The sequence below is a fragment of the Physella acuta genome, unplaced genomic scaffold (genome assembly GCF_028476545.2).
Source record: "Physella acuta isolate Inbredline_101_S28 unplaced genomic scaffold, ASM2847654v3 ptg000958l, whole genome shotgun sequence".
Classification (NCBI taxonomy): domain Eukaryota; kingdom Metazoa; phylum Mollusca; class Gastropoda; family Physidae; genus Physella; species Physella acuta.
This window is the reverse complement of record NW_026732475.1, coordinates 650,706-678,346: the sequence shown is the minus strand read 5'-3', so window position 1 is coordinate 678,346 and position 27,641 is coordinate 650,706. Positions and strand designations below refer to the sequence as shown.

Below are 27,641 nucleotides of genomic sequence, written 5' to 3'. Positions count from 1 at the left end.
ACAGAATTTTTTCATAAACATTATTGACGGGTTGAAGGGGGTGGAAATCGAAAGTTTGAGGGAGAGGGATGCATGCAAATCGAAAATTTGAGGGGGGGGGGGGGGTTGCAAATCGAAAGTTTTGTCCCGCCTGAAAGTTTTTTTTGCGGGGTGGCCCTTTTTTTCTAGTTCTGCCACTGACCATCACACACCTTCTTTAAATCTAACATATGGTAAACCAGTGTATAGAAGCATAGGCATGCATACAATTAGTAATTTTTAATTAAAAAAAGGAATGTTTGTTTTTGTTCGATTTATAATGATGGAACATTAAGACGCTGTGTGTGTGTGTGTGGGGGGGTCTTGGTGGGCAACGTGAGACTACAGTAGGGGATAAATGTGACCAAATAAAACGTGACATCAAAACCCATCCCACGGTTGCAGTTTGCAATAGACTAAAGAAACCCAACGTTCGCCATTTCCAACATAAGACACCCTAACAAAAATCTATCATTGATCTCCTCTGGGTCTAGAACTCTAGAAGCGGTAGCGTTGTTTTTGTACAACTTTTTCTTTTTATCTCTCATCAAATACTTCATAGTCTTCATGCTAGTAGTAATAGTAAGCATAAAACAATTATTAATCAGCGTTTCTTTCCGATTGTTTTATGCTCCGAGAGGGGGGGGGGGGGGCACTGGTAAAAGTATATATTCTCTAAATAGATTCTATTTCGTTGGGGAGGCGGGGTGCCAAAAAGAAACAATGTTATTGATATTAAGCCCTAAGTAGACCATGGAAAACTATATCTACTTCCTGCAGTATTTCTAATCCATGCAGTTAAAGTTTTGGTGTAATTTTATTTAAGATCAATAATTATACAGAATAGATCTAGATTATATCACAACGGGTATGTTTGGCTATTACTATTACTCAATTTACTGCGTTTTTTTACGGCATGTTACTGAAAAATCAAATAAGGGGAATTAAGTCAGAATAAATGTTTAGGTCTCACAAAAGATAACCTGTTCCGGCTTATGTATAAATCCGCGTACGATAAATGAATCCACAGTTAATTCTCAAACTTTACTACAAATTACATATTTTCTCATTAATTTACCACAGTAATATTTTACACCCTTTATTTTTCAAGGTAGAATTATTTTTAAAATCTTCATAGTAACCGAATCGAAATAGCGCAGGAATTGTACTTTTGACGTGGAAGTATATCCACCATTTTGTTGACACTGGAACAGTTTACGTAGTTTTACACCGGTTACTAAAATTATCTATTGTTAGTAGCTAAAATGGTACGTATTCACTTTAGAATATTCCTTTCGTTTGTTATAACTTCTAACAGTTTAACTTTTTGATGCAGGGATACTTGTTTAGTAATAATATTCTTAAAATAAGTGATAGAAATCATCATCATGGCAAAACTTAGAAATCGTGATGCTGAGTCTCACAGTCTGAGCTAGCCTAGAAAAAAGTATAATAAACTAGAATCTAGATTTCTAGATCTAGATTTCATTGAGTGGTTGTTAGAGATTTTGAGAATAAGGTAGAGATATAGGGAAATGATATCTATTACTGTAACCTGAAGTAACAAACAGATCTAACAGTAACACCAGAAGAAAAGGCAGTGAGTGATGAAGTTAAATAAACCGGTAGTGATCTCCCCTAAACTTTCTCGAATATTAGTTTTTCTTACTATATGTGAAATCTACTCAATTCTCAATTTAAACATGACAACTGAATAAAAAACGTCCATACTTTATCCTCTAGGCACTAATTTGGGGGTTGTAGCGAGTTTAGGCTAAATTATTGAATTTTAAAATGTTTTGTCACTCACAGCTATGATATGACGGATCATCCATGACAACCTGGTTAAAAGTTGAAAGGTTTAACTTTTTAAGTGACCGTGAAATAGATCTAATTTTTTTTCACAAGAGAGTTCCTAAAAGTAGAATTGGCCCGTCTATCGTCGGGATATATTTATAGAGGAAAAAAATTTAAGAGAATGTCATCAGAAAAGAATTTTAAAAAAGACAAGACAGAAGTGATGTTTGAATTCTTTTATTTCTTTAATTTTATAACATTTTTTATTGTACAAAAGAGCAAAATAAAAAACCATGCCAGGTAAACGTATCCATTCAAATAGCGGTCACGTGGTCAAAAAAAATAAAAAAATGTGGTTGTCATTTTTTGGACACATAATATAAAAAAAAGTGTTGCAGATATTTGATTTATTTTTTCATAGAATGATAAAACTAATAATGCTTTAGTATGGAAATCAATTTTGTAATATGGAAATCGATATTTAAAAAGTTCTAGTATTTTTGATGAAACCAACTTTTAAATTTAGCCTTCATTCTCCAACGCAAATTTTAAAATGCTTTTCTGGCATATATAGCCCTGCCACCTATAGCTTGTCGTTATAACGTGAAAGTCCCGCCATTTTGCGCGTGGTAAACATTTTAAAAACTAATTAGTAGAAGGTCTCTAGAATTTGGCAGAAAAATCGTCGGAAGTCAAGCGTCCGGTCCGGGCGCCATATTGTTGTTAGCAACCGGCCACGCCTCCGGGTTAGCGAGAAATACTATCGAATATTCTTATATAAAACAACAGGGGATGGTAACTGGGGATATAGTTATGATTTTTAATCCATTTTAAATACTGAAACTTTTAAAAATAGAATAGAATCTCAGGAAAAAACAATTGCGCACCAAGCGAACGCCTAATAACGGTGTGTATAATAGTGCGCAATAGTATTAGTACTTAATAAATTTACATTAGTTTTTTGAGAAATCGGAAGTAGCGTAAATTACTACTTCCGGTCAACGGAAATTACTCAAAATTTAACAGAAGGTAGAGAATTAGATCTTTTACTTACATGTGAAATTTCATTTATCTATCTGAAATAGTACTCAAGTTATAGGCTTTTGAAAAATTCAAAGTAGAAAAAGTACCACTTCCGGTTGTGGGAAATCGCTCAAAAGTTGATACGGATCTACGATTTTGATATAATACTTATATATGAAATTTCATCAACCTAGCTGTAACGGTACTCAAGTTATCGTGTTTACACACGGACACACAGACACACACACACAGACATACGGACAAGATTGCAAAATTATGTTTTTCCGTATCAGTGAGGTGTAAAACGTCGAGATTTTTAAATCTCGATTTTTTTTTTGCACGATTACAATACTTTCTCTATACTACGTATATACGAGAAAGTAAAAATGAAGTGTTGGGCCCATTTCAAGCCATTTGTACTTTTGTAGAGGTTTTTTTTTCTGTTTAATAATATTAGAGGCCTATTTCATAATTAGTAGTTCATGGTTTGGCAAAATACCAGAAAAAAACCCTCTGATGCTAAGTATTGGGTTTGGGTTGTTGCCTGGTTTAGGTTTTACTTTTAGGCAAAGAATGGGGAGGGGGGGTCCTCCCTGGGATGAATGAAAACTTTGTTGAAAATCGCTGAAGGCGTATCCATTGACATTTTAATACAAGTGTATATAAAAATGGCTGCTAGTTTGAGACATACATGAGTAAAAAATGGAGATCCTGAATCACAACTATTAATTAACCAACTTTGGTCATAAGGAATGATTGTTGACACATCACTACACACTACACTTACAGTACAGTATTTAACTGCTCTGTTTGCCTATTGTCCACCTTTGAAACTCACCATACCTCAAGACCAGAGTGTTTTAAAACAAGTACATTTCACTTCCACTCTCTATGTTAAATATTTGAACATAAAAAAATTGCTATCATCGATTGTAATATTAATACTATGTAGCATAATAATATAGGCCTAAAACCTCGTTTTTATTTTTCTTAACCAATTTCTTGAGTTACTTGTATCTACAAATCAATTTAATAATACTGTTACTGTTACACAAATCATTAATGCTTTCATGCAAATAAAACATCTGGTAAACTAGCTATAGGCCTTCATTTAAAAAAAATATGTTCCTCTGGGACTACTTATTAGCCTACTAAAATATGCTTATTTCATAGTGGCATAACTAATAACTTACTTAATTGACCTTTTGATTCATTAGAAATAATATAAGTAGGCTTTATGCCTAAAAAAACCTTATAAAACAAAATATATTTATTTGTAGCCTATTAGTCAGCTGTCAGTTGTTAACGTTTTGTTTTTCAAGGTTTCATCCACCATGCACTAATTGTAACAGAATTATTTCAACCCCATTAAGGTTCTTGTCTTAAATTTGGTTTTACTTTTAGATTAATTGTAATAGATGTAGCCTAATAGAATAAATTAGATAAAGAAATAAAAATGTAGTGAAAACACGTGAAATAGGTAAATGTGGTACATAAAACAATTGTTAAAACAATTGGAATTGCTCAGTTTTCTTAACAGTTAATCATCATGGTTAGATTATGCATTCGTTCTCTGACTATTTAATTACATTACTTTATATAATCTCTTTAGGTGCTGCTTGCAGCGGCTGTTTGTAATCGATCTGGAAAGGGTAAGTTATTTTTTTTTAAATTACTTAATTTTAAGCATTAAATAATATAAATTAATGATCATTATTTATTTACAACAGTTTATTTATTTACAACAAACATGTTTATTGGTTTACTTATACTTTTAGTTAGCTGATTCAAGAAATATTAAAGTTATGCTGATTTTGTTAGTGAGAAAGTCTTAACTATTGTTTAAAATTTTCAGTCATCATCTCAAGACAGTTTGTTGAGATGACCAGATCACGTATTGAAGGTCTTTTGGCCGCCTTTCCTAAACTGATGGGCACAGGGAAACAGCACACTTTTGTTGAAACAGAAAGTGTCCGCTATGTGTACCAGCCTCTAGAGAAGCTTTATGTTCTACTCATCACCACTAAAGCTTCAAATATTTTGGAAGATCTGGAAACACTCAGACTCTTTGCTAAAGTTGTAAGTATTTAATAACTAAATAAAAATCAATGTCAAGTTGAGAGATGACAAAAATTATTAATTCATTAAACCAGCACTTGCTATTAAAGTAAATTTGTTAATGCTTCAGTATGTGAGAAGTGCTTTTAATGTATTCTTATTTTAGTCTTTAAAAACTGATTGTAAACCTATTTTTTAAGATTGAGTTTTATTTTGAAGTTCAAAAATTCTTGAAACTTTTGTCCACAGTTGCCAGAGTACTGCCGTAACATGGAGGAAACAGACATTGTTGATCAAGCCTTTTCTCTCATATTTGCATTTGATGAAATTGTTGCCCTGGGTTACCGAGAGAACGTCAATCTTGCCCAGATCAGAACATTCACAGAGATGGATTCTCATGAAGAAAAAGTCTTCCAAGCTGTTCGACAGGTCAGTCAGTCATTTTTATCACAGGAAAAAAATACTCTGTTGTAATAGAACATCCTATTTATGAATGCATTGAAATAAAGTGCTTATCTAATCTGGATTTTGTGCTTTCTTAGACTCAAGAAAAAGAGGCAAAGGACCAGATGAAGAAAAAGGCTAAAGAGATCCAACAGAGAAACAGGGAGATGCAGAAATCTGGTCGTAATCCAGGGTTCACCAGTGGGGGTGGTTTTGGCAGTGGCACTTACAAGAATGAGACAGTACCAGTCATTGACTCTGGCTCCAATGTTGACAGTACTAAACCTGCCTACAGTAAACCCAGGTAAAGTTGGGGGCAGCTCTCAGTAGGTTAGGCCATGCTGTTAAAAAAGTTACCTTGTTTTATATAAAGAAGGAAAGCTTTTTAAAAAACATAAATCACCCTGTTACTTTATACTTTTTTACTCTTGTAGTAGCAAACCTTCCACCGGTCCAAGTCGTGCTCTTAAACTTGGCTCCAAAAAGAAAGATGTGGACACATTTGTGGGTCAGTTACAGTCTGAAGGTGAAAGTAAGTGTACATTTATTTACTACTCCCATTACATAACTAGCTTGTAATTATCACTAAAATTGCTTTTAACGGTTGCCTAAATTGGAATCCTAATATATTGTATCACTTTTATTATTTCAAAGGAGTAACAGATTCGTCCAAGCCTTTAAATGCACCTATAACTAAGACCATCATGCCAACTGCTAATCAAGAAAGGTTGGTTCATTTTGATTTTCTAGCATTACTGGCACTTGTATGCGTGGCATATTTGTAAACATTTTTGTTTGTTTCTGCCAGTGTACACCTCGTTGTGGAAGAAAAAATCTCGCTGACAGCTGGTCGTGATGGTGGCTTACAAAATATGGAGATTCATGGTATGTTGAAACTCAAGATCAACGATGAGAAGTCAAGCAAGGTCAAAGTAATGATTACACATAATGACAACAAAGGTATTCAGTTGCAGGTAATACTCATGTTTTAAAATTCTTCTTTTTTTACTGCTAGATTTTTGTGAATTAATTTCTTCTTGCATTTGTGATAGTAAACTTGTAAGTAAAGAAATATATAGTTTAGTATCTATTTTAATACTTTTAGTCAGTGTCTTATCCTTAATTTTTGTAAACAAAACAAATTAACACCTATTTATGCTTAATAAAGTAATTGAATAAAGTAATTTTTTGTACCTAATGGTCAGTAAAGTAGAGTATGCTTGCTGTTTTCTTGTATTTAAGAAGGAAATGTGTAATTTCCCCAACTATACTACACATCAGATTTAGGTAGATTCTAGAACAGTATACAGACTTGCTTCCAGAAAATAAACACATACTTTTTGTTTTAGCAACATGTATGCTGGCCAATGGCATCTCATAAAATATATAATTGTGCTCACTCAAATTCTTAATAAATTGTGTGTTAGTCTATTTGTATGTAGATCAGTGAGTAAATACTTCATTAAGTTGATCCTACTCCCGCATTTTTAAAATAACCTATAGAGTTGAGAGTTGTGCTTAACATGTTTTTACAACTGGTATGTTTCAGACCCATCCAAATATAGATAAGAAGCTGTTTACCCAGTCCTCTGTCATCAGTTTAAAGAACCCAGAGAAACCCTTCCCTGTTGGACAGGACATTGGAGTTCTCAAATGGCGGTTCCAGACACAAGATGAAAATAACATGCCACTGTCCAGTAAGTTGATTCAGATATTCATCTCATGCACATAACTCTGGTTATCATCAACTCTTTGAGCCCAGAATTATTTACGTTTCACCTGAATTTTTTTTACACTCAATTTTTTTTTTGTACCTATGTCCAAAAATGACTCGTATCTTTTTACCTGTTGATCTAAATAAAACTCCCACAATAAATTTAAACTGATTTTTTTATATTTGATAATAAATTTTTTCTTTTTTTTAAATAGTAAATTGCTGGCCCAATGAGAATGGAGAGGTTAACATTGAATATGAGCTAGAACAAGATAATATGGAACTAGAAGATGTACAAATTAACATTCCTTGCCCGTAAGTCTTTACATTATTTTCCCACGTTTTCTTTAACTTGCTTTCTCTGTGTCTGTGTTTCTGTGTTTGTTTGTCTTTCCAATCAAATCTTGCGATCGAAATTTCTGGCACTTCCCAGTTAGCTAGCGCGCTGAAATTTTCAGGGAAGCTTTCTTTTGGATGACCATTGAATATTCAATTGTTATTATTACTAAATTGATCAATGGAAACATTTTATTGAGCATTTTAGACCGCTATATAATCTATATATATAATTCTCCTCTGCGAGCCATTAGAAAAAAAACGAGCGACGCGTACCTCGCGCGCAGTGAAGCGAACGATCCCACATCGCCACAGGCTTAGGGGCAGATAATTTAGTTTGAACCGAGTTTAAACTTACAGGAGGTAGGCCAGTTTGGGGGAGACGATATGGTCGAGTGGTTGGGCACACGATTGCTATCCCACTCGACACGGGTTCAAATCTATGTGTTAACACAACGTGTTTTTTACGAGTTGTCTTTTTACGAGTTGTCTTTTTACGAGTTGTCTTTTTACGAGTTGTCTTTTTACGAGTTGTCTTCGTTTACCCAAAAAAAGTGAAAAGATAAAATCGATAGCAAGATTTTAATGCAAACAAACAAAGACTAAAAAGTAGAAAATAATAATCATTAAAAAAGTTTAAAAAAAACCCATGTTTTCTGATTGAACTAAAAAGTAGAAAATAAACGCTATACATCACAATAATGCAAGCGATCACTCTACTATAAGCGATCAAAAACGTGGGGCGCCGTGATTTTCTTACAGTTTCTAATACTGTTGACTCTCTACAAGCTCCCTAATAAAAGTCAATAGTATTATCTAATCAATAGTAATATAACTTTTACTTCGGCGCCCCACGTTTTTCATCGCTTATAGTAGAGTGATCGCTTGCATTATTGTGATGTATAGCGTTTATTTTCTACTTTTTAGTTCAATCAGAAAACGTGGGTTTTTTAAAAACTTTTTTAATGATTATTATTATTGGTTTTCAGTTTATAAAATGTATAATTATAATAGAATAGCTAGTCTAATATTCATATTTTTAAGGCAATTCTGTTATCTTTTGAAACTTGCATGCCATGCTAATGCCACATCTCTTGTGTCAGGAGTGGTGCAGGGGCCCCTGTCGTCAATGAATGTGATGGTGACCATCAGTATGACAGCCACAAGAAGACACTGTATTGGAGGCTTCCATTCATTGATGCCTCCAATAAGACTGGGAGCATGGAGTTCACAATCAAAGGACACCCTGAAGATTTCTTCCCCATCAGCGTCAGTTTTGTTTCCAAACGCTCCTATTGTGATATCATCGTGAGTTTTGTTCATTTTATCTTTGTCTCATCTGATGTTAACTCAGTTACTTGGATTGGGGTTCTGTAGTTCACTGGTTTCTGTAGCATCTCTTAAAAAGGTCGGGTGGATCTACAACCTATCTAGACATATAAGTAAAGATACTAGCTGCCGTGAGGTTTTGCACATTTTATCTTGGTCTCATCTGATGTTAACTCAGTTACGTTGATTAGGGTTCTGTAGTTCACTGGTTTCTGTAGCATCTCTCAAAACAGTCGGGTGGATCTACAACCTATCTAGACATATAAGTAAAGATACTAGCTGCTGTTAGGTTTATGCACATAGTAATAAAACGGGTAGTGATAGTATCCTCATAAATTCATGACAATAACAGGTACATTGGGTATTGTGACCAAAGATGTGTGAAATGTCCATGGTACCTGTTACTGTCTGTGTGCTGATGAAGACCTTTGGTACCTGTTATTCTCTTGAATTTGTGAGGATACTAACACTAAACATTTTATTACCATTTTAATACTGATTGGGTACATTTTATGCATTAGTAGTCGTCTGCATAAATCTCTATTTTATGTTGTCATAGACACTGCACTTCTAGTGTGTTCTACATAAGCAAAGGAAATGTAACTAACTAAAAAGTAGCTTCCAGAGATAAATTATTTCAGAAAAACATGTACTTTAAAATACTTTACAAGCTTTACGCTGTTTTCCTTCAATACCAGCCTTAGCTTCTCAACTCAGTCTAGCAACTATAATCAATATCAAAGTTTTAACAATTTCTATCAGAAGAATCTTTGATTTTATGTTATCTAAATTAAAATCTAAACAAAGAATCTGATTTTAAAAACCCATTTGTTTCAGGTGAATGAAGTGCAGCAGATAGATAGCGGAGCTCCAGAAAAATTCTCATCAGAAATAGTCTTCTTTGTTGAAAAATATGAGATTGTTTGACCTATTCAATGCTATGGATTTTTTAAACCTATAAACTGAGTGTGTGTTGCTATGGATGCTGTGAATGATGGGAAGGATTAGTATGAATGTCTAGTCTGGTTATATTTTTTCTTCTGTATTTCTTTTGTTTTCCTTGAGAAATAATGTTAGACTGAGGTGGAATTTTCTTTTCACTGTAAAAAGTTTTCACTACATTGATTACTTAAGTAATATGAACTGCCATTAAAATGATACTTTGCTATCATTTTTACTATTCATCACCATGTAGGTGTATAATAATTTATGAAACTGAACTGTCATTGAGTAGGCGTATAGTAATGTATTAAGTAGACAAATAACATCAAGTTCACTAAGTATTAAGAGCTCATGTTAAAAAACTATTGCAATATCAATAGAAAAGAAATATTTAAAAATAAAACTTAGTCATCACTGTTGATTTATTTTATTATTTTGTTTATAATTTTTAAATACAATTTCAAATGCTGTTATTTATTTATTTTAAACTAGAAAGTACATTAAATATAAAATATTGAGTATTTATTTGTGTAGATAAACTTCAACTCTTACTGCAGCCATACCTTGTGTGCTGTTTAGGACTGAATGAACTATGAAGTGTTGTCTGTTGTCCTTTGTATTGTACATTGAATGGACCATCAATTTTACGTTAAATGTACCAAATCTAAGAATTTTTTTTTTTCAATTTTTTTTATCGATGACTTGAATCTAATCAATTTTTTATTTTACTTGGTTTATGTCACAATTTGTTGTCTACAATTAATTTTGTATGTCTGAATTGATGCTTCAACTGTTGAGGTGTTTTTCATTATTGAATGTTTAATTGGAAAAATGCTACATCTAAGCTGTTTTAAAGCTCGGCTGATAACGTTTCTAATCTTACACATTGAAGAGCTTAGCTTTATTGCTGTAATTGTAGAATGGCTGTTGATGCCACTGTGTACAGCTGTGATATGGAGGTAAAGCCAAGTTTGTCTTATGCTAAAGAAGAGTGGACACATTGCATGTTACAGAAACACATTATGGTATGGGTGGTGTATTACAAGTTAGGGATATTTCTTTGTAGAGAGATACCTGAATATAACAAAACAAATCACATTGGGACAGTTGTATATAAAGATTCTCTAATCACATATTTACATTTTTTTTTTGTCATGTGCTTTTTGTTTACCCCTATGAAGTCATGCAGTATTCTGTTGGGGTTACCTCACCGTACAAGAACACTTAATGACTTGATGCAATTGTTACAAAATATATTTTCTGCATATTGGAAGTTTATAACATTTTTAAAGTGTAATTCTTAGTATGTGAAGTAAATTGCTGAAAACAAAAATATTCTTCTCAAATTGTTGGCCATTATCTCACCTCACAAAATTCAGTTTATAATTAAAATAGAGGAACTAGGAACATTTGTTGGCAGTACACATTTAGATGTCTCACGCTAACTTAATATTCATCCAATTTCCTGATTTTTATAGTGACTTGGCAACAGCAGCTACAAAACTTGTCTCATATTGAGTGTATGAACTTTCAAGTGTACAGATTGCAAAATTTAAAAAGGATTAGTTTCCTTTTTATACAAGTCTTTGGCCTACTTCGACTGATGAAAAGGACAAAATATAGCAATAAAGGTATGGAAGTCGGTTCCAAGGATTAGTTAGGAAGTAAAAGTAGGGTGTAGGCATGACTGATTGTACAGATGTGTATCATATCTATGGGAAATGGTACTAATTATGTTCCATTTCTCTATTTCATTGCTAGCATTTTTTAAAAAAAATTGTTTATTTAAAATTGTGGGGGAAATGATTGATAATAAAACAAAAATGTGATGCTGATCTTTTTCAAATTATCTTTGTTTTTTTTTCCTTTCCTATACTTGTTGATTTCAATGAAAGACCATTTGTTCAGCTGAAAGAAAATGTACAAGCTTGTGAATAAATAACAATCTTTACATTACATCATTGGTTGCTTGTTACACAGAATGGCTTTTAATTATTTTACTTTTTAATATAATCCCAGACCACTTGTCAAAGCTCAGTATGTAGATCTGTTCACTGACTAGCATCACCTTTTGTTCCATTACTGGTGTTCTTGGGCCAATGGATTTAATACATGTTTAAATGTAGGAAAAGAAGAGCTTAAAAAATCATTAAACAGCTTTGGCAGGCACTCACTGTCTGCAGGGAATGACTGCCAAAGCTGTACACCTTTACTAAACAGCCAGTTACATTTTTAGTGAACAGGTTAATCTGCTTATGTCATTATTTTCAATGCTTCCTATGCATTTTGTTAAATACTAACAGATAAACTTTTATAAATCTTTTGAAAGCACAGTGCACATAAAATATAGTTTCAGCCAATGCTGATGCTCCGTATAGGGTATGTTGATTTCTACATACATTTGTGTTACCAGGGACATATTGGGGCCAACCGCAATTAGATGTCTTGAATTAAAATGCAAAGACATCACAGCCCAAAAAATTAAAGTATAAAAAAAATAAGACTAAATGTACAGCCCACGTGCCTAGGGTGACTGTTAGGATAACAAAAAGTAAAATAGTTGTGTAATCTATAATCTCTAGAACCCTGTCAAGTTTTGAAACTAACAGTAATTCTATAAGGATCGCATTTAAAATGCAATACATGAAAAATGTATTAGATGTTTTCTTGATGGGAGGATATACTGTTAGACAATAGTAAAATCAAACATACGATTTCTGTGAAATTTGATTATTTTTTGGACACTTTCTTGAGTTAAATGCCTTGGCATTAGTTTAAACAGGTTCTTTTATAAGGACCTTTTTTTCAGTTTTGGCACAAATGACAATACAAAAACCAAAACTCTGTGAGGGGAGTCCTTTATTGTCCCAGTTAAATTATTATTGAATAACATTTGGTGTTTAGACAATACAACTTGCAATATTTCACAACATGCACATAAACTGTTTCATGGTTTTATAATGCCACTGTACTTCCAATATAAAGACAATAATGGAAAAAAAAAACAAGGACACCAACTGCATACGTTGGTGTTTCTACCCAACATTTTTATCATTAAATGTTGGGAGGATTAGTCATCACAGCTTCAATATTTTTTTTTTTTACAAACAAAAAGAAAATATCTAGATTAAAAAAAAAATTGCATGGATTCATCCAGTGCTTTTTAAGCAAATACAAAATTTTTTTTCGGAATGCAAAAAAAAAGTGCCGGAATGCAAAATTTAAAAAATATTCTGGAGAAATGATGACATTTCTGGTGAGCAATTACCAAAATGACCAATTTAATTAAGCAACTGCAGGAATATTAACGTGTTTATTAGCATGGATGTTATTTGTACCTGACTGCGGTGCTGTATTGACAAGGACAAAAAAAGCACTGGATTGATCAAACAACACCTCTAGACTACCACTGTGTCTCTGGGGAAGATTGACTGTGTTCTCTCCCCTGATTCAGCTACCATACAAACTAAACACTAACACTGTGCTAACTAAACAATTGAAGCAGGCTACAAGAAACAAAGTTATCATTAATCATACCAACTTGTTTTGTTAGGATTAAAAAACTTGCCATTTTCAATCAATGAAAATAATTTAATGTAAGTTTTTAATTAATGAAATTCATGACAAAGGTTACCCTTTATAAAACTGCAGTCCATCTCAATGCTTCCTTTTAAGGCAATGGAGTTTTTCTTTTTCTTTGTTTGTATAATGCTTCAATGCCTTTCATGTAGTATGTGTTATTAAAAAAAAGAATTAATAAAATCATAGTACTGAAGCAGTTTCAAAAGACAAATCAAACTGAAAAAATATGCCACAAGTTACACACTCAAGTCAAAGTTGCAAACAAAATCAACACACTTCAGCATAAAATAAATCTTAGAGGCGATGACATTAGACTACAAATGAATATTGCTAGCAAGTTTATAATAAATGCCATCTAATAAAGTTATTACTATTTCAAACAAAGTGTGTGTGTGTGTGTGAATATATACATATATATATATACATATATATATATATATATGTATATATGTATGTATGTGTGTGTGTGTGTATGTATGTAAACACAAAAAAAAAATGAAGCAAATCGGTTTTAAAAAGCTAAAAAACTTTTGTCGATTAAGTAGAATAAGTAAAGTAAAAATAATTTCACTTCTAGAACAGTAGAATGTAGAGGTTTTGAGTTGGTCAATGAGGTCAGGTCTGCTGTCTTTACTTAGTTATTTGATAATATCAACTTCATGTTGGCTACAATTTAAAATGTGCTGAACACTAAAGTGTAATAAAATAAAGAATTATTGAGAAATATTTTGACAAAGTTGAAAAAACAGACCAAAAGCATGAATTAGATTATTGTAAAACATAAAAATGGCAGTGAAAAAAAAATTATAAAAGCAGAGGTATAGAAATCTTTCATAAAGAAAAACAGAGAAACCTTTACTTAATCATTTTGAAAGATTAAAATACAATTAATTTGTTTTTAATTCAGGATTTAAAAATACTTTATTAAATATAAGTCTCAGTCATGTAAAGATTAAAAAAAAATTTTTGGTTGTGAAAGACTATAAGAGACATGAAAATAAAAAACACATGTAAGCATAATTAACAATGTCTTCATTTATCGAGACTAAAAAGTCATTAATTTCAAAAGGATGCTGTACAGTGAACTAAGGCTGAGATAGCTTGAAAAGAAGTTTGACAGTCCAAATATATTTTCCCCTCCCATAACTGAGGAGGGTAGCATTCTAGTCGATCACTTAAAATTTCTAAGCTATCATTTTACAAATAACACAGGGGTCTGCAAGTACAAAAAGTGTAACAACTTTTATACTATGAGTGTGCTGGTGTCTAATCTAACATACAGCTCAATGATGTACACTGAGGGTGGCTGAGCTGGTAATCTGCTGGGCCCGTTGGTACTTGAAACCTGACAGACAACTGGAGGAGTTAAAAAATTGGGAGTGCATGCCCTTTCTCACCACCTGCAAAAGGGGAAACAAATCTATATCATGGAGTCTGTTTAGTGAGATAATAGAAACCAATTGAATACACATCGTTTTGTACAAATATAGTAAACAAAATTAATATTTGAGGTCTTGTCATTAATTCTATAACGCCAAAGTTTATTCTACAATACAAATACTTGCTACAAAGCTATTTGAGGTGTTAAGTTTAATGTGAGGTTTGAACATTTTTTACAAGCCAATTGTTCCCTAACCATCCTACCACCATTATTATTAATGAAACAATTGTTAAAAATTTTTTGGTGTACCAACTGTTTCAATGTTGTTATTTTAGTTATATTTTGTATTAAATGCTTGTAACACGCATTAATATTTTTAAACTCTAGAAACACTTTATTTAAATTATATTTTAAATTAACGCTGATCTTAATTTGATTCTATATTATACTAGTTACTAATCCTGTGTTCACTTTATTTGAGAACATGGCTTACCCAATATGATGTCATTACCTAAACATAGTCATCTATGTGTGGTCCTTTACCTAAACCTGTGCCAAGAAAATAAGAGCATCATTTCTTTGATCCCCAAACCCCCCCCCCCCCCCCCCATTTAGATGCTGATAACACCCCACATGACACCAAACAGCAGAGGTGTCAAACATTATTTAAATAGACAGGCAGCTACAAAATTAATCTACACAAAAAATATTCTGTAACAACTGCAATTGTATTGAACTACATACTTAACTTGATAGCAAATAATTAAAAATCTTCCAGAACTTTTAAAGAAAAATAGTAAAGCTTTTGAAGTATCACAGTTAATCATTAATGATATGGTACAAGATAAAAACATAAAATACTTTCAAGGAATAATTTATAACTTATTCTGGTTCAGATACAGGAGTAAAGAATTTGAGGGGGCCGATACAACCAACTATGCTTTCATGATGACCACATTATTACTAAATGTACCATTAAAAAAATTCACTTTTTAGATTCTTTGAAAAATCTGGCCACAACTAAAATTAATTTTGCCAGAATCAAATTCTATTGGCCTTTGGAAGTGGAGATTAGAAGGGAGAGTAGAACAATTTCCTGGATTAGAAAACATGGATTTCAGATCTTTTTCATTACAAATGACATTTTCTTGTTACTCTATTAAATAACCTGACTTTTGAATTTCTGTATATTCAAAAAAATTTTTTAAGGAAAAAATAATTGTTTTTTTTAACAAAAGGTCAAATATATTTTTTAAAAAGAAAAAGGCCTAAAACAATAATTATCTTCATTTTTTCAAAAAATACATTATTATTCAGGATGGCCTGGGTGGGGCATACTGTTTTGATAAAATAAATAAATAAACATTATATCATTTAGCATAATAAGCACTGAGACACTTAGTAAAGCCATTACAGAAAAAAATTGTGATATATACAAAGTTCTGTATGGTACAAGCAACTGATCATTGGATAGGTTATTCTAATTACCATGACAAATACAGAAAACATGAAAGCAATTTCAAAGCAATTTGTGTAAGGATAATAAAAAAAGTGAGTCGAAAATAACAATGGGCTTTGCTCAATTGTTGTCTTGAAAGCTCTCACGATTCAAACCTTATTTTGCAGGAAATTAAAGTTAGCTATTTCAAAAATTTTACAGGTTTATTCGGTTTACAAAAATTGAGACGCAATGTTAAAAAAATAATTTTCAACTCTCAATTTTCATTACATAAGTTCTTCCATCAGAGTAAACTTCTACATTTTGTAATCAGAAGATAAAAAAAAAATTATTTCTTCCATGTCAACAAGGTAAAAAGATAAATGCCATGTAAATTGAGCAACACCCATTTTAAGGTCATGAACTAAAAATATTTTCAATTTAAAGAAAATAAACACATAATTTAAAAATAGGTGAACTTTTAATCCTGTATCAAAATCATATCAAAATTACTAAAAGAAACAAGAAATTATTAAAAGAATAAAACTCAAAGTTATGACTAAACAATAATATGACTAAGAGCAGAACAATAGCTAAAAGAAATTAAAATGAAAAATAAAGACTAATAATCAAATATGTACAGTTACAAATGAAAAAAATAAATCTATGCAAATAGTGTAAGTAAAATACAGTGTGCTCTGACAGACAACATCAATTCTACAATAGGTTCTGACAACATCAAATTTACAGTGTTTTTGATAGCACACCATCTCCGTGGTCCAGCCCCTTGGCCCCCCTGCAGATACACCTGAGCTCGTCAACAAGCGTGTCGTAGCGGTAGGCCACGCGGATGTCTGGCACGTTGGTACGGCTGACATCATTGCCAGATATACCTTCACTCAGGTAGTTGGGACCCAGCCAGTGCTTCTTCACCTGAGGGTTTGGTAAACAGTGTTAAATGAATTCTTCATTACTAAGTTGTCAAACATATACTTAACCACTAATTAGTCAAACATGTACTAAATTAATAATTAGTGCCACTTAATAACAAATAACAATGATAATATCATTTTGTATTTAGAAAAAAACTAAAGGTAGCCTTAAAAAAGCAGTCAGATAGCATTAACATCTATTAGGTAGCCTTAACATACTAGGTAGCCCTAAAATATCAATCATTTAGCCCTAACTTATCTGTAAATTAGCCCTTACCTATCTACCAGATAGCCCTAACATATCTAACATTTAGCCCTAACTTATCTGTAAATTAGCCCTAACCTATCTATTAGCTAACCCTAACATATCAAATTAGGTAGCCATAAACTATCTGTCATGTAGCCAGTAGATTTGTGAGTGAGTATCTAACCTCATGGGGGGGGGGGGCCCTCTGAAGGACTCTATTGCCAGCTACTAACCTCTTGGGGGGTGGGGGCCCTCTGAAGAACACTAGAGCTACTAACCTCATGGGGAAAGCCACTCTGAAGGACACTATTGTGAGCTACTAACCTCATGGGGAAAGCCACTCTGAAGGACACTATTGTGAGCTACTAACCTCATGGGGAAAGCCACTCTGAAGGACACTATTGTGAGCTACTAACCTCATGGGGAAAGCCACTCTGAAGGACACTATTGTGAGCTACTAAGCTCATGGGGGGGGGGCCCTCTGAAGGACACTAGAGCTACTAACCTCATGGGGAAAGCCACTCTGAAGGACACTAGAGCTACTAACCTCATGGGGGAAGCCACTCTGAAGGACACTATTGCGAGCTATCTCACACATATCACAGGTAGAAAACTTCCAGACTTGTGCTGCAATGCTGTACTCTTCCATCAGAGGTTCCTGAAAGACAAGAGCACACAACTCTTGGACTGTGTTACACAAACAACACACAGTGACTACACTGCTCAGTTTTGGCTTGGTAATTATACATAACTTTTTACTCTAACTTTAGGATAGCTAAACTGGTTCTCATGTCGAATATCTAAGCGTCGTCTGCATGAAGTAGAGTTAATTTTCTGTGATCAAGCTAGAAAAAGTGGTTGAGTGTAGATGAAGTAGTTAATCTTCTGTGATCAAGCTAGAAAAAGTGGTTGAATGTTGATAAAGAAGAGTTTATCTTCTGTGGTCATCCAGAATGGAGTCTAGTAACTGACTAAGCAACAGGTGCTCTTACAGACTGACCCAATCACCCCCACTGACCTTTGTGAAGTGGAACTGCAAAGGATCATCTGTTGACAAAGACACATTGAGTCCCCTGTTGAGGTACTCTGGCAGAGGGTTCCTGTGGTAGTTGAGGAACAGGGAGTTGTTGCTGAGTGGGGACATGGCGATGCCAATCTGGGACAGGTAGAACAGGTACTGCAGCACTGGCACCTGGGTGGGGGAGGGAGATATGATTTGGTTTCAAAAACATAAGCTTGGGATTCAGAGATGCACATACAACATGACCACACCCATAGACAACATGAACACACCTACATAGAACATGACCACACCCACGTACAACATGACCACACCCACATAGAACATGAGCACACCCACATAGAACATGAGCACACCCACATAGAACATGACCACACCCACATAAAACATGACCACACCCATATAGAACATGACCACACCACATAGAACATGACCACACCCACATAAAACATGACCACACCCACATAGAACATGACCACACCCACGTAGAAAATGACCACACCCACATAGAACATGACCACACCCACATAGAACATGACAACACAAACACATAACATGACCACACCCAAATAAAACATGACTACACCCAGAAAGAAACCAACCTTCCTAAGCACCAGCCCATGAGCAATGCTCTCAGCCAACATGAAGCCAGACACCAGATGGGTGACATTGCCAGCCTCGCCACAGTGGGGCCTGAGTACAAACTCACACAGCCCTCTCTCCCTGTAGAGGCAAGGTGCTACATTAGTACACAGACATTACACAAACCTCTCTCCCTGGAGAGGCAAAGGGGTACATTAGTACACAAACATGTACACAAACTCACACAACCCTCTCTCTCTCTGTAGAGGCAAGGGGGTACATTAGTACACAAACATGTACACAAACTCACACAACCCTCTCTCTCTGTAGAGGCAAGGTGCTACATTAGTACACAAACATGTACACAATCTCACACAACCCTCGCTCTCTGTAGAGGCAAGGTGGTACATTAGTACACAAACATGTACACAAACATGTACACAAACTCACACAACCCTCTCTCTCTCTCTCTGTAGTCAAGTTGTTACATTAGTACACAAACATGTACACAAACTCACACAACCCTCTCTCTCTCTCTGTAGTCAAGTTGTTACATTAGTACACAAACATGTACAAAAACTCACACAACCCTCTCTCTCTCTCTGTAGTCAAGTTGTTACATTAGTACACAAACATGTACACAAACTCACACAACCATCTCTCTATATAGAGGCAAGGTGCTACATTAGTACACTAACATGTACACAAACTCACACAACCCTCTCTCTCTTTAGAGGCAAGGTGCTACATTAGTACACAAACATGTACACAAACTCACACAACCCTCTCTCTCTGCAGAGGCAAGGTGGTACATTAGTCTAGTTCATGTACACAAACATGTACATAAACTCACACAACCCTCTCTCTCTGTAGAGGCAAGGTGCTACATTAGTCTAGTTCATGTACACAATCTCACACAAACCTCTCTCCCTGCCGAGGCAAGGTGCTATATCAGTCAAATTCATGTATACTGTATCCATCCTGTACACAATCTGACCCACCTTCTGAAGTTGTTTAGCACCACCATGTTTGCGTACATGTAATACAAGTAGTAACTGTAGGGAGGGTTCTCAGGGAGTGACCAGTTCTCAGGTGTAGGGGAGTCTTTATCCAACATCAGATGCTCAGACTTAGATTCATCATCCACAGAGTCAAACCCAGAGATCTGAAGTAGAGGACACCATGGTCAGTTCACACACAGGGCACCATGGGAGAGGATTCAAGTCAGTTCACACACAGGACACCATGGTAGAGGATTCAAGTCAGTTCACACACAGGACACCATGGTAGAGGATTCAAGTCAGTTCACATAGAGTACACCATGGTAGAGGATTCAAGTCAGTTCACATAGAGTACACCATGGTAGAGGATTCAAGTCAGTTCACAGAAAATATTAAATGACATTAAATGATTTCTTACTACCACAAGTATAGCATACAAACTTATTCAAATTTATAATCAAACTAGGTACGGTTTTACAAGATCATTTTGAAATGGCTGTTATTTTTATCCAATCTAACATTTAAAAACTTCAGTTTTAAAACATGAAAATACCAAAAGCAGTTGCAGTCATCAAATGACCAGTAAGGACAAACCTATGACTAGCTGACCAGTAAGGACAAACCTATGACTAGCTGACCAGTAAGGACAAACCTATGGCTAGCTGACCAGTAAGGACAAACCTATGACTAGCTGACCAGTAAGGACAAACCTATGACTAGCTGACCAGTAAGGACAAACCTATGACTAGCTGACCAGTAAGGACAAACCTATGACTAGCTGACCAGTAAGGACAAACCTATGACTAGCTGACCAGTAAGGACAAACCTATGACTAGCTGACCAGTAAGGACAAACCTATGGCTAGCTGACCAGTAAGGACAAACCTATGACTAGCTGACCAGTAAGGACAAACCTATGACTGACCAGTAAGGACAAACCTATGACTAGCTGACCTTAAGGACAAACCTATGACTGACCAGTAAGGACAAACCTATGGCTAGCTGACCTTAAGGACAAACCTATGGCTAGCTGACCAGTAAGGACAAACCTATGACTAGCTGACCAGTAAGGCCAAACCTATGACTAGCTGACCAGTAAGGACAAACCTATGGCTAGCTGACCAGTAAGGACAAACCTATGACTAGCTGACCAGTAAGGACAAACCTATGACTAGCTGACCAGTCAGGACAAACCTATGACTAGCTGACCAGTAAGGACAAACCTATGACTAGCTGACCTTAAGGACAAACCTATGACTAGCTGACCTTAAGGACAAACCTATGACTAGCTGACCAGTAAGGACAAACCTATGACTAGCTGACCAGTAAGGACAAACCTATGACTAGCTGACCAGTAAGGACAAACCTATGACTAGCTGACCAGTAAGGACAAACCTATGGCTAGCTGACCTTAAGGACAAACCTATGGCTAGCTGACCAGTAAGGACAAACCTATGGCTAGCTGACCAGTAAGGACAAACCTATGGCTAGCTGACCAGTAAGGACAAACCTATGAATAGCTGACCAGTAAGGACAAACCTATGACTAGCTGACCAGTAAGGACAAACCTATGACTAGCTGACCAGTAAGGACAAACCTATGACTAGCTGACCAGTAAGGCCAAACCTATGGCTAGCTGACCAGTAAGGACAAACCTATGGCTAGCTGACCAGTAAGGACAAACCTATGACTAGCTGACCAGTAAGGCCAAACCTATGAATAGCTGACCAGTAAGGACAAACCTATGACTGACCAGTAAGGACAAACCTATGACTGACCAGTAAGGACAAACCTATGACTAGCTGACCAGTAAGGACAAACCTATGACTAGCTGACCAGTAAGGACAAACCTATGACTAGCTGACCAGTAAGGACAAACCTATGACTAGCTGACCAGTAAGGACAAACCTATGACTAGCTGACCAGTAAGGCCAAACCTATGGCTAGCTGACCAGTAAGGACAAACCTATGGCTAGCTGACCAGTAAGGACAAACCTATGACTAGCTGACCAGTAAGGACAAACCTATGACTAGCTGACCAGTAAGGACAAACCTATGACTAGCTGACCAGTAAGGACAAACCTATGACTAGCTGACCTTAAAGACAAACCTATGACTAGCTGACCAGTAAGGACAAACCTATGGCTAGCTGACCAGTAAGGACAAACCTATGACTAGCTGACCAGTAAGGACAAACCTATGGCTAGCTGACCAGTAAGGACAAACCTATGACTAGCTGACCAGTAAGGACAAACCTATGACTAGCTGACCTTAAAGACAAACCTATGACTAGCTGACCTTAAGGACAAACCTATGATTAGCTGACCTTAAGGACAAACCTATGACTAGCTGACCAGTAAGGACAAACCTATGACTAGCTGACCTTAAGGACAAACCTATGACTAGCTGACCAGTAAGGACAAACCTATGACTAGCTGACCAGTAAGGACAAACCTATGACTAGCTGACCTTAAAGACAAACCTATGACTAGCTGACCTTAAGGACAAACCTATGGCTAGCTGACCAGTAAGGACAAACCTATGACTGACCAGTAAGGACAAACCTATGACTAGCTGACCAGTCAGGACAAACCTATGATTAGCTGACCTTAAGGACAAACCTATGGCTAGCTGACCAGTAAGGACAAACCTATGACTGACCAGTAAGGACAAACCTATGACTAGCTGACCTTAAAGACAAACCTATGACTAGCTGACCTTAAAGACAAACCTATGACTAGCTGACCAGTAAGGACAAACCTATGACTGACCAGTAAGGACAAACCTATGACTAGCTGACCTTAAGGACAAACCTATGACTAGCTGACCTTAAGGACAAACCTATGACTAGCTGACCTTAAGGACAAACCTATGACTAGCTGACCAGTAAGGACAAACCTATGGCTAGCTGACCAGTAAGGACAAACCTATGACTAGCTGACCAGTAAGGACAAACCTATGACTAGCTGACCAGTAAGGACAAACCTATGACTAGCTGACCAGTAAGGACAAACCTATGGCTAGCTGACCTTAAGGACAAACCTATGGCTAGCTGACCAGTAAGGACAAACCTATGGCTAGCTGACCAGTAAGGACAAACCTATGGCTAGCTGACCAGTAAGGACAAACCTATGAATAGCTGACCAGTAAGGACAAACCTATGAATAGCTGACCAGTAAGGACAAACCTATGGCTAGCTGACCAGTAAGGACAAACCTATGACTAGCTGACCTTAAGGACAAACCTATGACTAGCTGACCTTAAGGACAAACCTATGATTAGCTGACCAGTAAGGACAAACCTATGGCTAGCTGACCAGTAAGGACAAACCTATGAATAGCTGACCAGTAAGGACAAACCTATGGCTAGCTGACCAGTAAGGACAAACCTATGACTAGCTGACCAGTAAGGACAAACCTATGACTAGCTGACCTTAAGGACAAACCTATGACTAGCTGACCTTAAGGACAAACCTATGACTAGCTGACCTTAAGGACAAACCTATGATTAGCTGACCAATGAGACTAAAAACTGGCAAGCTGACCATTAAATACAAGTACTGTCTATGTAATACTTACATACTGTAATGTTGTGTAAAGGACAAAATACAATGAAACACTAGGCAATACTTACATGGTTGAGGAAAGCATGGAGCTCAGGGTGGGAGCTGGGGTCATTGGTCACCTCAAACAGAGGCTGGAAGACATTGGTCAGGAAGTGCTGGAAGGTGGGGCAAGATTTGTTGGCGTGGTACACATCACTGGATGGGGGATATAAGAAACATCACATCAATGGACAGGGAATATAAGAAACATCACATCAATGGACAGGGAATATAAGAAACATCACATCAATGGACAGGGAATGTAAGAAACATCACATAACTGGAAGGTAATATAAGAAAAATGGTACACATCACTAATCAGGGAAAATAAATATGGGGCACATTTAAAAACATACACTCAAATACAGCATCAACAGATTTATATTTCAGTACATACTGAGGAACTCTATATGTTCCATGAATTTATGTGTGAGCACTCACTAAAGCCGTGGGATCTGGATCATCCAGCGCACGTTGTCGGAGGACATTTTGTGTGTGATGGCCCACTTGGCCAACTTGTCCCACTCATCAATGGAGCGGCCGTAGATGGACAAGCGGTACTCAGCGTTCTGGTACTTGCTCTCTTCCAGATCTTCCATCACTTCCTGCAAGTGGACATTCAAAATGGTGGACATTCAAAATGGTGGACATTCAAAATGGTGGACATTCAATCGTTAGATCAGAGAAGTAACCTTAAGTCTAACTTTTCTTCTTCATTCTTAATTTTAGTGTTGGAATTAAGTATTACGTGTCAACTTGTTATGTGCCATAAAGGCCATTGACTCCGATTTCAGCCTGCTTTTCTTTTTGAATTTGCTTCCATAGCCTTTGCCTAAGCAAGAACAAACAACAAGGAAGCAGTTGTTTGATTTTTGGGTTCTACCTCTTAGATGAGTGTCTGTCCCCATTTATCGCGCCTCATCTCATCTGCCCTGGGGGTTCGAACTCGGGACTTAATTAACCAGACCATGCCCACCTCTAATCTAACACTAATGAGCAGGCATGGTCAATTACTGGCGTACAGAACCACTAATAACAAAAAGAGTTTATTTCCTAGACTTGAGTCTATAGGACATACGAGTCAACCCATCATTAATTGGTACCTGGATGACTTTATGTCTGTAACGTAAGGTTAAACTTAACTACATCTTTGGTTTCACTTTACCTAACTTGCATATTTTTCTATTGATTAAATAGGCTCATAACAAGTGAAATTAAAATTTTTTTTTTACCAAACAAACATGGCTGAAGTTTTGATTTCAAACAACAACCTGCCCACTGTGTGTGTTTTTTTAATGTTTTATTTCTTTTCAGTTGTACACAGACTTCATTTTTTAAAATACATCAATCATATAATTGATGCTTTCAAAATTAATTTTAGTTTTAAGCACTGGAAAAATTTGGCATAACAGTACTTTTTTTTCAGTTGAACAAACATTTTCTGTACATTTATGAGGAACACTACTGTCATTCCTATTGTGCTAGAAAAGTAGCAAAGAAAAGAAAAAAAGTTTGAGAGTACCTTGATAACTTTGGCAAAGAAAAGAAAAAGTTTGAGTGTACCTTGATAACTTTGGCAAAGTAAAGAAAAATTTTGGCTGTACCTTGATAACTTTGGCAAAGTAAAGAAAAAGTTTGATTGTACCTTGATAACTTTGGCAAAGAAAAGAAAAAGTCTGATTGTACCTTGATAACTTTGGCAAAGAAAAGAAAAAGTCTGATTGTACCTTGATAACTTTGGCAAAGTACAGGCCACCAATGTGGTTGTCTGTTTTCATGAAGACTTCCCTCAGACGACTCTCACCAACTGGGTTGTATTTGGCATTGAATTTGTCAAAACGGTGGAAGGTGTTGCGATCCTGGGCACATTGGAATCAATGACATTTTGATAATGGTCCTACACGTATTTACTTATTGAAACCACATAATTATATTAGGTTTGATTAAAGTTTTAAGAAGATTTTTCTAAAATAAAAGTTTTAAAATGATTTTTCTAAAATAAAAGCTTTAAAAAGATTTTTCTAAAATAAAAGTTTTAAAAAGGTTTTGTATTTAAAATTTTTAAAAAGATTTTCTCTAATAAGATCATTTAAAAAAAAATGAGATCACAGATAAAAAGATATTAAAAAGTGTTTTCAAGTACATATAAAGTGAACTTACTGCGTGGACATCTAACATATCAACACTGAGATCATATGGGGTGAGGTTCATTGACTTGAAGACCTACAGACAGAAGGTCCTCATTTTAATACAAACATATTAAACATCAGTGGCAAGATAGTAATGTTTACTAAAAATATTAACATACTGTAATGTTTTGTAAAGGACAAAATACAATGAAACACTATTTCATTAATGTACGAAATTTTTAAAGAAATAATTTCCTTCTCTCACAATGTTAAATAAATAATACTTCAACATCTTTTAATGTTGTTTGCTTTCGATAAGCTTTTAAATGAAATACGTAAGTCAAGCTAATTTTAAAGTAAAAGAAGAAAAGTGGCTGTATATACACCCAGATTAATTGAAAGTAAATTGTAAAAATAAAAACTATTTGGAACTTATTATTTGTGTGAAATAACTACCTGTGACTTTAATGAGAGTGATCTCTCCTGAATGCTGTGGTAAGTACACACAAGTTAATTTTTTAAAAGAAATTTTTAAAAATCTTGCCACAAATAACAAAATCTTAAAAAACTTGTATACAATCTGTGTTTAAAAATTGCCTGCTCAAGTTACATTAGAATCTAAAGTATTTACCTCTAGACATGGCTAAAAAAAAACAACAAACAGTTAAATGAGAATGAACATCATTGAAAGACCAGTATTAGTTAGAATTGTCTAAATTCATAGATAAGAAAACCTGAGCTCATAGCATCATCAATCAGACATTTTCAACTGATCCAGTTAAAAACATGGAACAAAAATTGTTAATGAATCAAAAGATAATCCTACAGTGACTCCAGCAAATTTCTTATCACTGGAGTTAGCTATAAAAGGGGAACAACTCTCAACTAGTCTCATAGATGGGGGACAAATGTGAAATAAAACTATGAGACTTGCCTTCAGATACTGCTGAGTTTCATCCACAAGCTGTTGAGATATTAAAACAAATTTAGAGCCAAACCTCTAGGAAGCTCATGTATCAATCAATGCATGCCACTAGGAAAGGTACTACACAAAGTGGAATTTAAACTCTTCAGCACAGGAAGATTTCAGAAGGTGAACTCAAAAAGTTTATTTTTATTTTTTTAGAAAAGTAGATCGAGTAACAAAAAAAGGGGGGAAACAAAATAATTTTAGAAGCAAAATAAAAATTATTTAAAAATTTAAAAAATTAGCTGTTGAATGCTCAAAAACCCGGCAGCTTAAAAGCAAGCTTGTCAATCTTTTAGATTAGAAGAAAACAAATAGTTAGTTGAAAGAATATTCAATGGGATACAGAAAGCAGTACTACATGTATTAATGAAGCCAAATGTTGCCAGACTACACCAAACTAAAAACCAGCAAAAAAATTTTCAGAATAGAGCTGTATCAAAATGTTACAATTTGTTATGTTGTGATATGTATATCTGACAAAAAAACTCATCTATAAGGCAGGTCAACGTTTAAACACAGATAAAAAAAAATAAAGTCAGTAAACAATGTAAAAACCTGAGCCAGCGTCATGCTCTGTCCATCTTTGTTCTTGCAGACGACATCGTCTTTACAATCTTTCATCGTCTTCTTGATGAACCGCAGCAGGTGTTTCTGGTTCATTCCAGAAGACGCATGAACATGGGTGTCCACCTGATAGATCAACACAGGGGGGCATTAATGATATAATCCAAGCAACCAACAGCATAAAAATTATATCATCATTGAACAACTTGTATCATAATTATTGTTAAAGATTATATAATCATTGAACAACTGGAATCTTAACTGTCGTAAAAGATTATATAATAATTGAACAATTGGTATCATAATAATCATTGAACAACCGGTGGTAAGATCCATACAATTAAAAACATAAAAATAATAGAATAGAATAAAGGTAATAAAAATGTAAAGATTGAAAAATCAAACACATTTTTTAGACCATGACAATATAGAGATGCAATTTTTTTTAAATGCATGAGGTCTAAGGGGACAAAAAATGTAAAGTATGAGAATAAAGGGTATGGGAAGATCTCAAATTACAAGACTAGTTC

General features: G+C 35.1%; 2 protein-coding genes across 15 annotated transcripts in view; one reads left to right on the top strand and one right to left on the bottom strand.

The window, feature by feature from the left end:
• Window positions 1–1,181: 1,181 nt before the first annotated feature.
• Window positions 1,182–10,521, top strand: LOC131953841 (coatomer subunit delta). The gene is made up of 12 exons (XM_059317241.1): window positions 1,182–1,286; window positions 4,451–4,490; window positions 4,694–4,917; window positions 5,146–5,325; window positions 5,439–5,644; window positions 5,775–5,872; window positions 5,995–6,067; window positions 6,149–6,314; window positions 6,890–7,037; window positions 7,270–7,369; window positions 8,494–8,698; window positions 9,557–10,521. The coding sequence occupies exons 1-12, from the start codon at window positions 1,284–1,286 to the stop codon at window positions 9,644–9,646; spliced, it is 1,533 nt and encodes a 510-aa protein (XP_059173224.1). The 5' UTR covers window positions 1,182–1,283; the 3' UTR covers window positions 9,647–10,521.
• A 3,197-nt stretch (window positions 10,522–13,718) lies between these two features.
• LOC131953839 (AMP deaminase 2) overlaps window positions 13,719–27,641 on the bottom strand; it is a 50,070-nt gene continuing 36,147 nt past the window's right edge. For 10 of the 14 annotated variants that reach the window (XM_059317229.1, XM_059317235.1, XM_059317227.1 and 7 more), the window contains 11 exons: window positions 27,103–27,237; window positions 26,512–26,541; window positions 25,609–25,671; window positions 25,176–25,307; window positions 23,890–24,053; window positions 23,478–23,604; window positions 19,846–20,009; window positions 18,865–18,985; window positions 18,260–18,433; window positions 17,789–17,899; window positions 13,719–16,995 (listed from right to left, as the gene is read on the bottom strand). In XM_059317229.1, the coding sequence (XP_059173212.1) occupies window positions 16,807–16,995; window positions 17,789–17,899; window positions 18,260–18,433; window positions 18,865–18,985; window positions 19,846–20,009; window positions 23,478–23,604; window positions 23,890–24,053; window positions 25,176–25,307; window positions 25,609–25,671; window positions 26,512–26,541; window positions 27,103–27,237 (1,410 nt within the window). In that variant the 3' untranslated portion in view covers window positions 13,719–16,806. The remainder of the gene's footprint in view (window positions 16,996–17,788; window positions 17,900–18,259; window positions 18,434–18,864; window positions 18,986–19,845; window positions 20,010–23,477; window positions 23,605–23,889; window positions 24,054–25,175; window positions 25,308–25,608; window positions 25,672–26,511; window positions 26,542–27,102; window positions 27,238–27,641) is intronic. The other 4 variants (XM_059317232.1, XM_059317231.1, XR_009388693.1 and 1 more) reach the window with 3 other exon arrangements.